At 37.5% G+C, this 12,952-nt stretch overlaps 1 protein-coding gene across 2 annotated transcripts in view; it reads left to right on the top strand.

The window, feature by feature from the left end:
* The first annotated feature begins 2,902 nt into the window (after positions 1-2,902).
* fibcd1b (fibrinogen C domain containing 1b) overlaps positions 2,903-12,952 on the top strand; it is an 88,040-nt gene continuing 77,990 nt past the window's right edge. Inside the window, exon 1 of one of the 2 annotated variants that reach the window (XM_051895431.1) lies at positions 2,903-3,767. In XM_051895431.1, the coding sequence (XP_051751391.1) occupies positions 3,696-3,767 (72 nt within the window). In that variant the 5' untranslated portion in view covers positions 2,903-3,695. The remainder of the gene's footprint in view (positions 3,768-12,952) is intronic. The other variant, XM_051895433.1, reaches the window with a different exon arrangement.

Here is a 12,952-nt window from a genome sequence, read left to right as displayed (position 1 = left end):
AAAGAGCGGAAGAAGAACAGCGCAAACGCAAATGGCCTGAAAGTTTGAAAACAAAATCCACTAGATACTCCACACGTGTCGAATGGATCTTTCTGCACTCATAGACAAAGGAGAATACATTGAAAGGCTCATGCACTCAACTGTGCGCGAAATGGAGCGAAACGCGGAAAATTAAGTATATGCAGGTTGGGCTTAAGCTTTGAATGTTTAAATATAGTTGAAGTGGAGCAAATTGTAACACTCCTAATACGCAAGTTTTTATTTTTCATTATTCTAATTATTTTGTACTTTTGTAACACGTGATGCACATTAGCATGCATATTACTAGGATATTGGCTGTTTATTAGTACTTATAAAGCAGATATTACTGCCTTATTCTGTATGACCATGTTCTACATCTCATAATCTTACCCAATACCTAAACTTAAGAACTACCTTCCTAACTATTAATAAGCAGTAATTACGGGTTTTGTTGAGGCAAAAGTTGGTTAATAGTGAGAACTGGACTCTAAACTAAATTTTTCCTATTGTACCGAAATCATACCGAACCATGAGCCCAAAACCGAGGTACGTACCAAACCGTGACTTCTGTGTACTGTTACATTTATTTACCGTTGTATATATATATATATAAAGGCTACTATATATATACATGACTGATAGTAGCCAATGGCCTTTTTTCTTTTTCTTTTTTTTTTTAAATTACCAGTGAGTCAAGAACCGTTTCAGTTCTTGACTTCATTTTATTCCTCAGTTTCAGACATTTGTTTCAATAATAGGTCAATGACATTCATAACACCTCTTCTATGATGACATGGTTTTAATTTAGATTAATTAGCATAAGCCTTTTAATTGCCTCTTTAAAAAAAAAAAGTAGAAAAGAAGATAGATTAGCCTTATAATTTACACAAAACTGCTTTACTGTTCAATATTTGGAAAACTTCTGCTAAATCATCAAGTCACATGGTGCAAAGACAAAGACATGGGTAGTTCAAGTTATAAAATATCATGTGGTGTGATTCCCCAAAACCTTTAGTATGTTTAAAAGGTCAAATATGAAATATATTTATGAATTAATTATTCATGATATTTGTAAAAAAAAAAAAAAAAAAAAAAATTGTTTTGTAAAAATTAAATAAATATTTTAAAATGTAAAAATATTGTAAATATTTAAAAACATCAAGTAATAATTTACTTGGTTACACCACATGACATTTTTAGAATCATTAACTTTAATGTAACTTTACTATGGTACGAAAGTTTCAAAACCAAAACCACCATCAATACAAAGACTACAAACTTGACTCCTGTTTTAAACTAGATTTTAAAAAAAGAAAGAAAAAGATCTTATTGATTATTGGCCCTTATGCTTTTTTTATTCTTTCAAAACACCTGTCCCTCCCCTCTCTTTCTCCCTCACCCCTCAAATGTTTTATAAACTTTGACTCTGGCATTTGAAGAAGAGCATGCAGGCCACTGCCTCTTCACAGATCTCTGCTTCTCTCCTCATGCTCCACCATCCATGAAAACACACACGTCTGTAAGCACACACACATAGAAAGAGCAACATGTTTAATGTTAAAACAAAACATATAGCGCCAAGACAACTCAGACAATCATACAAAGAATAAGCTGTAAATACAGTCTAAAAGCTGTTGTCCACATTCATCATGGGAAGGTTTGCCCTCCCCCTTTTCATTTTAAGTCTTTCCAAAAGTCCCTTGCCTAAGGCTTCTGGCTGAGATGCAGGTCTTACTGGATGCTCCAACTAACACACACACACACACACACCCACCCACCTGTATCCAAAAGCTCTTCTCTGTCCACTATCAAGTAGTCTCAGTGTGGGGCGGTTATTTCCTGAGGCCTTGTAGAGGCTTTAGACTCATCTTCAATGTTACATCAAAGTTTGCAAACTGTTGTCCACACTTATATGTAGCTTTAGGTGTGCCGTCCTATGAGATGAGAGTAAAAATTTAATTATATTGAAAACTCTTCAATATAGATTTTAAGGATACTTAATACACGTGCCTTTGTTTACAATGAAAGTTTCAGTCTGTGGATTTTGAGAATTGTAATGTTTTATTTATTTTTATTTAGCTCAGTACAGTAGCCTGACTAACCCAGTATCATAAAACGTTGCCATGAATCTTCTTGTATGATTAATATCTCCTGCATTATTTGTTTAATTGCAAGGTCAATGCTGAAACCAAGGGGGATCCATGGCAGCATCCAGCCAGGACCATCAATCACTAAATGCAGAGACAGATGCAGCATTCATCATCCATTTTTGTTATATTTTGTTGAGGCCTTCAGTAAAGTTGTTAATAAAACATGTTTTTGTAATAATAAAGATTGTTCTTATATGTCACCTTAAAATTTTATTGGGATAGTGGTGTAACTTGGGGCACCTATTTGACCAGCAGCAGGTGCAACTGACCCCGTTATCACGTTGATTGCACCTGTGCATGTTCAGTAATTGCGGGGAAGATGTAGCTAATTGTTGCCAAACTGACTGACTGTTGCTAAACTGAGATGATCGCCTTATTAATCTCTGTGCTGTCAGATATAATTACCGGAAATTTTCAAGGGTAGAATATCTAATGAATATCATGACAAAAACATCTGTGCGTCCATTGTAACGGTTGTATCATTTTGACAAGGCTTATACAATTAAACCAACTATACCCATTTAAAAAAAACTTTAGTTATTGTGTTGCGTCCAGCTGGAATTCAATTTGACTTCAGTCGCTCGCCCAATCTTTAGTGATATGTCCTTTTCTTGCACGCTGAGTTGATCAGAGCGAAGTGGGAGTTTCTTGAACTAGACGAGTCATATCAGTGTAGAAGGTGCATGGGAGCGAAAATAAATAAATAAATAAACTGAGCGCGCACCGGGAGCGCGCTTAACGGACAGCTTCTGACGCTCGAGGAGAGAGGGGAGCTTAGATCACGAGCAGGAGCCCCGTTAATCTGCGCTAGTCTTGTGAAAACGAGACACACCGTCGCCCTCTGTCCGGTAAACTAGGACAGCCGAGGAAACGGATTGAATTCCCTTACAGCTAACTTGTTCCCTTTCGAAACCCCAGCGCGCGCTGCGCTTGAAGAAACATCTTTAACCGCCACATTTTGTCCATCCCGCTAATGGCTCAGGAATATAAAGTTGTATCACTTTTAATCGACTGAACAGATTATTTATTTTTTGACAGAAACATCTGGAGTTTTTCGCCATTTGGTGGCACTGGCTTGGATATACACGCGCGCGACTTGATTTCGCGCCGTTTTTTCCCGTCGTTCTCCTTGTTACTTAGTGTGGAATATCTGAGGACTTTATTCAACGCTCCTGGAAGAAAGAAAAACAGCTCGAAAAACAACTTTATGGAAATTTGAGAAGTTTTATTTATTTATTATTATTTTCCTTATCAAGTACGCATGATATTACGATGTGTGTGGTGGTGGAGTCTTCGCCGCCCCTTTTAGACCAGAATTAGTCAGTGTGGTCCTGGAGTAGAGGCTAGATCAGTGTCTTCTCGATCTCGCGCACTCTCCTCACTATCCTTTTCCTATTTCCCCCAAAGGTTATTTGTCTATACCCATGGAGTAACTGATAAGGAAAAAGACTGAACGACAAGGTGTCTTGTTTTTTCCACCGCCTGTAACTGACAGGCGGTTTAGGGTTGGCTCTTCTCTGGAGAATGCTCAATGATCGATGGGGAACCATGAACAGCTCACCGGAACTCGAAGACGGACAGCGGGGCAAAAATCAGGTGTGTCCCCCGCTCGCTTACACTTCGCATAATATACGAATATATATATGTAGTTTTAGAATGAGACACAATAGCTACTCATCTGTCTGTGTGTGTGGGTACAGACAGAACAGTGAATAGCACAATGAGTTGAGTGCTGCTTGTGCCTGTCACTCCGCATAAGCGCGCCCGTAGATCATGCGTGCGGCAGAAAGTGGCTATTTTGTTTTCCGTTTATGCGGGTAGCTGAGGAAAAGGGCGCCAGTCATGCGAAATGCAGCTGCTCTGTTGATTTGGCAATAAGTACTGTGGTGGTATAGTGGGGAAAAGGGGGAACTTTTAATATTTGATTAATGAACGAAATATCAGATACATTTTTGTTTGTGGCATTGATGTTGCTGTGTTGGGATTGATAAAAACATATGATTGGGTAAAGAGTGGATAAGCCACAGATACACTTATTTTATTAAGTGGCTTATGGTGAATTCCTGTTTTAATGGACAGTAGTGATTTATAATCTGGTTTCAGTTTTGACTAAGTCTGTGTATTTGTTAGTGGCATTACTGGTGGAACAAGAGAAATATCTGGAAAGAGAACCCTTAAAGCGCGCGCGCGCACGCACACACACACATGCATTCAAACATAATGAAAAACAAAACACATAGCTATCAAAAGCAATATCAAAACCAACACATAGCTCAGTAAATACTCAAGGCTTGAGTACACACCCACACCATTACACAATCAACTACACAGACTGTAGAGGGAGAGAGAGTAGACAGTGCAGTTAGTATTCAACCTGTTTTTTCCCCTCATCTCAGTATTCATTCATCTCGATGTTTATTCATACTTTAGGGCTTTTTAAAAGGTTAAACCATGAATTTTAAGCCACTGTACTGTACCATAGTCTTTTCTGTGTTTCTCTGTATTTGTATTAGAGAAAATGGGCAGAAAAATAGAATAAGAGTGTTGTTCTTCTACAGTGACTGAAGGGATCTGATCTGCTCTTGTCTGAGGTCTTTGGATTTAAGTTGTGTCTGCTAATGAAAATTAACAGCGCATACTTTTTATTCTGTTGGTGAGTTAGACTTATATGTTGTGCAGAAGTAACAGAATACATTTAGAATGTATATGAACTTCAAGGGAAACAAAATTGGGATCTGTTTTTAGCCTTTTGATATGTGATTTGCAATCAATATAGAAGTTCCCAGGATTTTCTCAGCACACACACACACACACACACACACACACACACACACACACACACACACAGCTGCAGTGGTGGACTGGAATTGATTGAGACCATTTTTGCTGACAACAGTCCATGCTGGGCTCCATACATGCATTTTAAATTATTGACTGTAAGTGACTGTTCCTTTGGAAATTGGGTTGGAAATTGTGTGTTTGTTTTAGCTGAGGAGGTTAGTTATGAGAACAATGATACAGAGAACATTTTATGATTAATATCCCATATTTATCCATTGCACATTCATGTTGTCCTAAATTGGTTAAGACAGTGTGTACTTCAATTTTTTTTCAGTGTAAGGATTTTAAAATAAAATAAAAATTAAGTTAAATCTTTAACAGTATACTCAAACATACACGTACTGTATCCAAATGCCTGTTTGTTAAAAAATCAGGACCACGGACAGCAACAACCACATGCTATGTGTCACATTCAGAACCATGGACAGAACCTGTGGAGTACTAACTTTTTGAACTAATTGTTTACAACCAACATAACCACAAGAAAACTACTGCTAATGAAAACAAAGATTTATGCAGTTAGACTTTGGACTTATAGGTACTACATTATAGGGCCCTGTGACAACTTGCCCTAGTCTCCCCCTTTAGGAGAAAGTGTGAATTGAAATGTTTAATTGGCTACAGTTCATATCAGGATAATCCTGATTGTTAGACAGTTAGATTGCTTGGTCTCTGTCAGGAATGTCTTAAAATACCTTAAGGATCTCGGAATGAAGTAAAGCAAGGATTTTCAAACCATTCATGCACTGCACATTTTGGATATCTCTAAATGCCAGGAAAGGTTTGAAAACCCCTGAATTATAATGGTCAGCAAATGTGCAATACAACTGCACCATGCAGACTAGACAGACCAGTAATAAACCTCAAATGAATAATACAGTGGCCATAAACAGCATGTCCAGATTTACAAACATTGTAGGACATACTGTACAGCTGTAATGAAGAGGGCAGTTTACAATGGTAAGCTAAATAAACAGCTAAAAAATGAAGAGCAGTGACAAATCACACCACCCATTCACAGATTGAGCTATGAATGACTAATGCTTTCTCCCTCTATGGAAAGAAGGGAGGAGACAGAGACATGAAGAGACAAGTTGAGAGGGATGTCAGGTTGGACTGGAAGGGAGTTCTGGGGATTCCTGTTTGCTTTAGGATACGCTGCAAGGCAAACACATACATATATGTTTACGTACATTAAATTAGCATTCTACAGCATGATTTCCTGTTGAAACAAGTGCTCTGTTTATGCATGAATTGAAATGCTACCGTCTCTTGAATTTGCCTAACATGCTTTAACTGTCTGTGTGTGGCAGAGTACTTTCTCTATATGTGTCCTTGTGAATATCTTTGTTTGTTTTTCTTCCCATGCCTTTCTCATTTTCTTATTCTCCTCTTGTATATCTTTTTCTCCTCTGCTCTTTTTCTCCCTCTCTCTCACCATCTGTCTCTTACCTTGCCTCACCCTGTCAGTCAACCTCTAACTTTTTTTCCCTCCATCAGGTCAAACACTGACGGTTTCGTCAATAGAGGCCTAGGGGGGCATGATCGTTTTCTTTCTTTTATTTTCCCTGTTCTGCCTTTCCCTTGAACCTCCTCTGACTTTCCCATCTATCCCTCTTGTGTTATTGCATTCTCTGACATACTGTATATGCACACTAAAGGGAGCATGAGCTATGCACGCAGACACGTACACACATCATCACTCAAGAGCACTACAAGAATCGAGATTTGCCTTGGCCATGTTGTGCAGAGTATTGTACCCTCACATGCTGATGGAACTTTCCACCCTGCAGCTGTGTGCTGTGTTAGTACCTGTATTCTCTCTTCCTTCCAATCCATTTCATGCTACGCATTCAGCACACATGTGACAACAGCCTCAAGTCATTAGCCATTGTTGAAAAATGTATGAAATGGAACTTTACGCTGTATTTATAGTTATCATAAACATTTGTAGTGAAATTTTCATAAATTTAGGCTTAGTCATAAATCGTGGTTATGGGTTAAGCATGTTGAAGTGCACTTACTGCGCAGATGAATAACTATGTAAGTGGCATGTATTTTTTGCTGTTATTTTTTTTGTGTGTGTGTGGGGGGGGGGGTTACACTCATTGTTAGATGGATTTCAAAATGCCTCATTGCATTCAGGATTACCTTTTCTATTGTAGATCAAGTTCAGAATCTTTGAATCTACTTAATTTTTACCTCACCATGTACAGTGCTCTTCCAAAGTTTGGAAATATCCCAAGTTGGGTTTTCAACAATATCTTCATAAATTCTGCATCATTTGCATTAAGGGACAACGCAATCAATGCACAAACTGGTGCGCTTTGAGAGTTTAAAATTAAGAGCTCCAACACATGTTCAGTGTGCAAATTAAAAAAAAAAAAAAAAAAAAAAAAAAAAACTTTAAGGGGACTCAAACCTCTTTTTAGTTCTGATATAGTGTCTCAGTCCACATTACATTTAAACAAATAGAATATAATAGCGATAACATTTTGGCAGAAAATATACCGTTTCTGTGAAAACAGGTTTACAAGCACGTCTCATTAAAAATCTAGTGAAATGCTGTAATCATCTTCCCACAGAAATGTTGGAAATTATGAAAATGTGAAAATAATGCATAACTGGTGCCCGCTACGTTCCCAAATGCATGCTAAACTCGCAGCACATGCAGAGATGTCATTCACTGTATTCATTCACTGTAAACTGAGCCGTTCTGAGATGTGGAAAACACCGGATCACGATCTGACCGCGTGAGCAAAGTGTGTACTTCGCTTTGAAAACACGCAGCACAAACAGACTATACTTATTTAATTAAATCGCAGCCTTTTGTGTGTGTTTTTTTTTTTTTTTTTAAGGGCACAAAGCCATATTGCGCTTTTGATTTTTAGTTCGTTTGACAGATACCTTGGCAAAGCAATGGCAAAAACAACATTAGAGAACCTTTATGTTATTATGAGAAGTTTTAAAATATTTTCTGTTCATTATGAAACTGTGGTGGCACAGATTAGACTATGATGGGCCGCCACTCTAGGTAATTAATGGGAAACACTGCTAGAGCTATTTTAAAAGCATCTGTAAACTGTGTTTTGATTTGACAGTTGTGTGCTAGCTTTAATTGGCAATCAGTCAGTACAGCTATAAAGGTGTGCTGCCTCAATAATATAAAAAAAGAAAGAAACTTGGGCCAAATTGAATCATAAAACATTTGGAATACGTACTTTGATAGATATGCTTCTGTGTTTCCATACTTAAAAAATTAAACTCATCAAAGAGGGCTGTTCTTGCTAATGCAGAGAGAATCCCTATCAATGCTCCACTGATGGTAATTTGTCTACATAGTCTAGTACAGTTTGATTGTTGGCTAAGAAGTTCTCCTGAACAGTAATGATAGGAAGCTAATTAATACAGCAAAGTAACTGAATCATTTATGAACAACAAATGTGTTAATCTACTTATAAAGAGCAAGATGAAGAGAAAGAAAGGATTGGGGTGGGGAATGTACAGCTCCCAGTGTGTTGATGTGGTATAGTGGTTAAAGTTCAGGGCTGGTCACTAGGGCCATAAGCAGTCAACATTGTGCAAGACGTTTAACCTCAGGTTGCTTCAGGTGGTCTGTCCTTGTAATAATTGTACTGAGTCACTTTTGCCTCTCTGATAAATAACATTTATATACTATTTACTTTGTACTGTAAGTGGCTTAAATACTACCAAAATATAATCTGTTGGGGCTTTCTTGAAAATTGTTCACCTAAAGCCATTCTAAATATTGATTAAACAATGTTAACGTGTTTTCTCTGTTCACATTTTATCCTGAATCCTGGATAGTTAGGATGTAAGACTTTAAACTGTACATTTGCAAACCTTAATGTTAATGTTTTTATTTGCCTATTTATGAGTTTAGTAACATTCAATACAGCACATACACATCCTGTTTTAATAACTGTTTGTCTATTTGCTTGTGAATTTGTTGCCACAGAAGTCTGCTCTGCCTGTTTTAAGCCACCTAAAAAAGTAAAAACAAACTATTATTGACACTATTGACATTTTATTTTTTCTTGTAGATGCTGAAACTAAACAGTGATGCCGCATGACAGTTTGTCTGACTGTACATAATGCAGGAATAAATAATGATTGGTTGATTGTTGCTAAACAGCTTGCTATCAACCTTCACAATTCATTGTGCTCTACTCTGGAGAGTTAAAAGATGGCCAGTTCTTCTTAAAAATTACATGCCTTCGTGCTTTATTCAGAGTTACCTAGTGCATTGTGAAAACTATTTTTCAGTTCTATTTTCAGGCTGTTTTTAGAAATTGGGATCCCATACTGCATTATTTAATGAATTTAATGAATTTAAAATGAATTAAGACAACAACACAAAGACATTAAGACAAAAAAATCAATTTAAAAATGATTTTTATAGTTCATAGGACTTTTTGAGTCACAGATAGTAAGAAATATGAAATCATGCAACACAGGCTCATTGGAAAAACATACCTGTGTAAAAATTTTTTGCAAAATGCAAAATACGTACCAATACGTACATATCACTGCAGTTTCTAACAGAAATGAACCACTAGAGGCAGTAAAACAGCAAGCACTTTTAATCGTTTTCACACACAATTATGATTACAGGGGCCAGATTATAAATTAATAAAGCTTGTTTTCACGTGGCTCCTTGCGCAATAATGTTATGACCTCAAAACACTTGTACTTGCCATGCAAAGAGCTTGGGTACGAATCCAGTGAAAGATGAGTCACAGTAAAAGAGCTCAAAGACAAGAGTTCAAAAACAAGCTAAAATGCCATGGTTATGATTGCGTTTTTATGTCACATTTCCTTTTGTTAACACTATTGGGTAGGATTAGGGTTTAGCGTAGGTGTACGTTATTAAACGTGATGGAGCATTAAGCTTTTAGCGCCACTCACCGGACATATCAATTCAGAACAGTGGTGATACGTACAAACTCCAACATAATGAAACGTTGCCATATTCACACTCATCTGTTCCGGAAAAAAACTAAACATGCTTTTAGCGCCACTCACTGGACATTTAACTTTGAAACTGTCGCAAAACGTGCATGACGCAACATATTTTGCATTTTGCAAAAATGCTGAGACAGGTAAGTTTTTCTAATGTGCCTAAGCTGAAATTATTTGTAGTATACATAAAAACATATGTTAGACCAATAATATTCCCTCAAATATTGTGCTTACTATCCAAACAAAGACTGGACAATCAATTTTGTACCATGAATAAATTATGCAATAGTGTAAGACTATTATTGTTGTGCTGTTTGTTGATTTTATGTCATTGTTGCTGTTGTGTTTGTCATCACTGTTAGTTTTTTGTTGTTTGGCAATGTTACGAATTTATATTATTATTTATTGATGTAGATTGGCACCGTTATTGAGATTTGTGTGTTTTGATGTCTATGTACATCTTTGTAAAACAAGGGTGTCCATACTCGGTCCTGGAGGGCCGCTGTCCTGCAGAGTTTAGCTCCAACCCTAATTAAACACACCTGAACCAGCTAATCAAGGTCTAACTAGGCATACTTGAAACAGAGATTGTATATTATAGGGAGATGAGAGGGTCTGTATCTCTTACTATTGGAGAAACCGTGACGGCTAACTTAATCACGTGTGGCACCTCTCAGCTCAGCCTATTGTGTAATGACAGTGACATCAGTGCCCGCCGTTCAAAAGTCATTTCCTGCGTACCGCCAGAGCCTTAGCATTGGCCGTTATGCTTTTTTGGCTAAAGGTTGTAGGCTTGCCTTCCAGTGACTTTTACACAACATCTATTGTTAACTTCTGTTAAACAGTAATGCGGCACATTTGCTGTTGGTAATGCCATAAATGAGTCCTACCTGTCGCAACATTCCCTAGTCTGCCTTCTCTTAAAAAAATACATTTTTATCAAGCTAAAATCTACATATAGTTCCCAACGAAAGTATTGTTTAGTGTAAAACATGCTGAAGATTAGCGAACAGGCTGTCGATTAATTAAATGACTAGCTATTTCCCCACAAAATCTGTTTAATCAGCATAGTGAAGCCTCTCATCCATTGACATCCATTCAAAAAACGGCCTCTGCTCTCCTTCCCTGCGTACCACCAGAGGCAGAGCGTTAGCATTAGCCGTTACGCTTTTTTGGCTAAAGGTTGCAGGCTTGCCTTCCAGTGGCTTTGCTTGAAACTTACAGGCAGGCGTTTTGGAGCTGGTTGGAGCAAAACTCTGCAGGACAGTGACCCTCCAGGACCGAGTCTGGACACCCCTGTTGTTAAACTATTGAACATGATGTCTCTTGCTTTGCAAAATGTTTGCAGAGTTAACTTTTTTTCCAACTTTTTTTTTTTTTAATAAATAAATATTTAATTGCCTGGCCTTGACAAAGATTTTTTGGCTGAATGAGACATTTTGCATTTAGTGAATGAACAAATTCAAATTGGCTGGTGTTACTGAGGACAATTCATCTTAAGTTGTTGAGAGAACTCAAGCGTCTCATTTCATCATGTTACCATGATTTTTAAAAAAAAATTCTTTCTTTTACTGTTTTGAGAAGTGCAGTCTTGTGAAATAAATAGTAGCTGTAGAGAATTGCAGCCTTGCTAGAAAGGTCAAAACATGAACTGTGTGGTTGCAGTTGCAGTTGTCAGTTTAGATATTAAAGTTTAATATTGAATAAATCAAAATATTTGAAGCTGTTTTATATGAATACAGCAGTTGTTGGCTGCCAACTCAAGTATTCAGTATTGTGCTATTGCAAATAGTGTATGTATAGTGTTAATTTTGCTTCCTGCACTTAAGCCTGATTTCCTAATGAACCTGGACTTGTCGATTGATTGTGTTTTGAAGTCAGACACCTGGAATCAAGTGAATGTTCAAAAGAGCAGAGAACTTGAGAAAACCACTTCATTTTTCTTGCATATAAAAGTTTAATTTTGCCTGAAAAAAGAGAAACAAAGTCAGGCAGCAATAAGGCAAGTGTTCGACATTCCTAGGCTTTGGTAGATTTCTGAAGTCATACACTAAATTGGCTGTTGTCCACGTGCATTAGGTTGTTGATAAATGATATTATTTAGCATTATTTTGCTCATCTGCTCTGTGTTTGTATATGTTTATGCTTATGTGTGCGGTATATGGGGATGTGGATGTGAGTTGATTTAACACAGAGTGGTAATAGCATCATTAAGGCGGAATGATGTGATCAGGAATGTCAAGGTTAATCACTGAACTAATTACAGCCAAGAGATAGAGATTAAAGGAGGGGGAAAAGAGAGCAAGAGAGAGAGCAAGAGACAGTTCACCTTTTCAAGATTTACCAGTCTGTAACCACATCTCATATCTTGAGGACTTCAGCACACAGACACACAAACAGTTTGTCAGATGATGACTGTATGGGGGCGGCAGCTATTAGGGTTGCTAATGGCAGTAGTTTCACATAGCGTTTTTTGAAAGACCAATAAACTAACAGATTGCGTGAAAGATTCGAAAAGCGAAGGGGGGAGAAAGAGACTCACATTGCAGGTTTCACACTAAAGATCCAAGCCCACGGTAACAGTAATCCAGCACATGAATTATTTACGCTGCGTCTAAACTCAATCTAGCGAACACAGATCAATTCCTCTGCACAACATATGGGGGAGGAAAAAGAAGGGATGGATGCAAGGAAGGAGGGAGAGAGGGGGCAGATTAATAAATGAATTTAAGAAGTTATTCAAATGCTAAATTATTTACATGTCAAATCAATTTGAAGAGCTGAGAATGGATAGCTGCAAGATTGCCTCATTTTAAGGCAGTGCAGAGGGGATGAAATGAGGTGAGAGAACCGGATAAGAGGCGTTGGGAAAGATGCCAGAGGATTAAATAAATAAAACGTGAATTTATGACCAGTAACCACTTATTTGCTAAAAATCCAGAAAGGAAGGTGACTCC

This window comes from Ctenopharyngodon idella, chromosome 5 (genome assembly GCF_019924925.1).
Source record: "Ctenopharyngodon idella isolate HZGC_01 chromosome 5, HZGC01, whole genome shotgun sequence".
NCBI classification, from domain to species: domain Eukaryota; kingdom Metazoa; phylum Chordata; class Actinopteri; order Cypriniformes; family Xenocyprididae; genus Ctenopharyngodon; species Ctenopharyngodon idella.
This window is presented reverse-complemented; position numbering and strand designations above follow the sequence as displayed.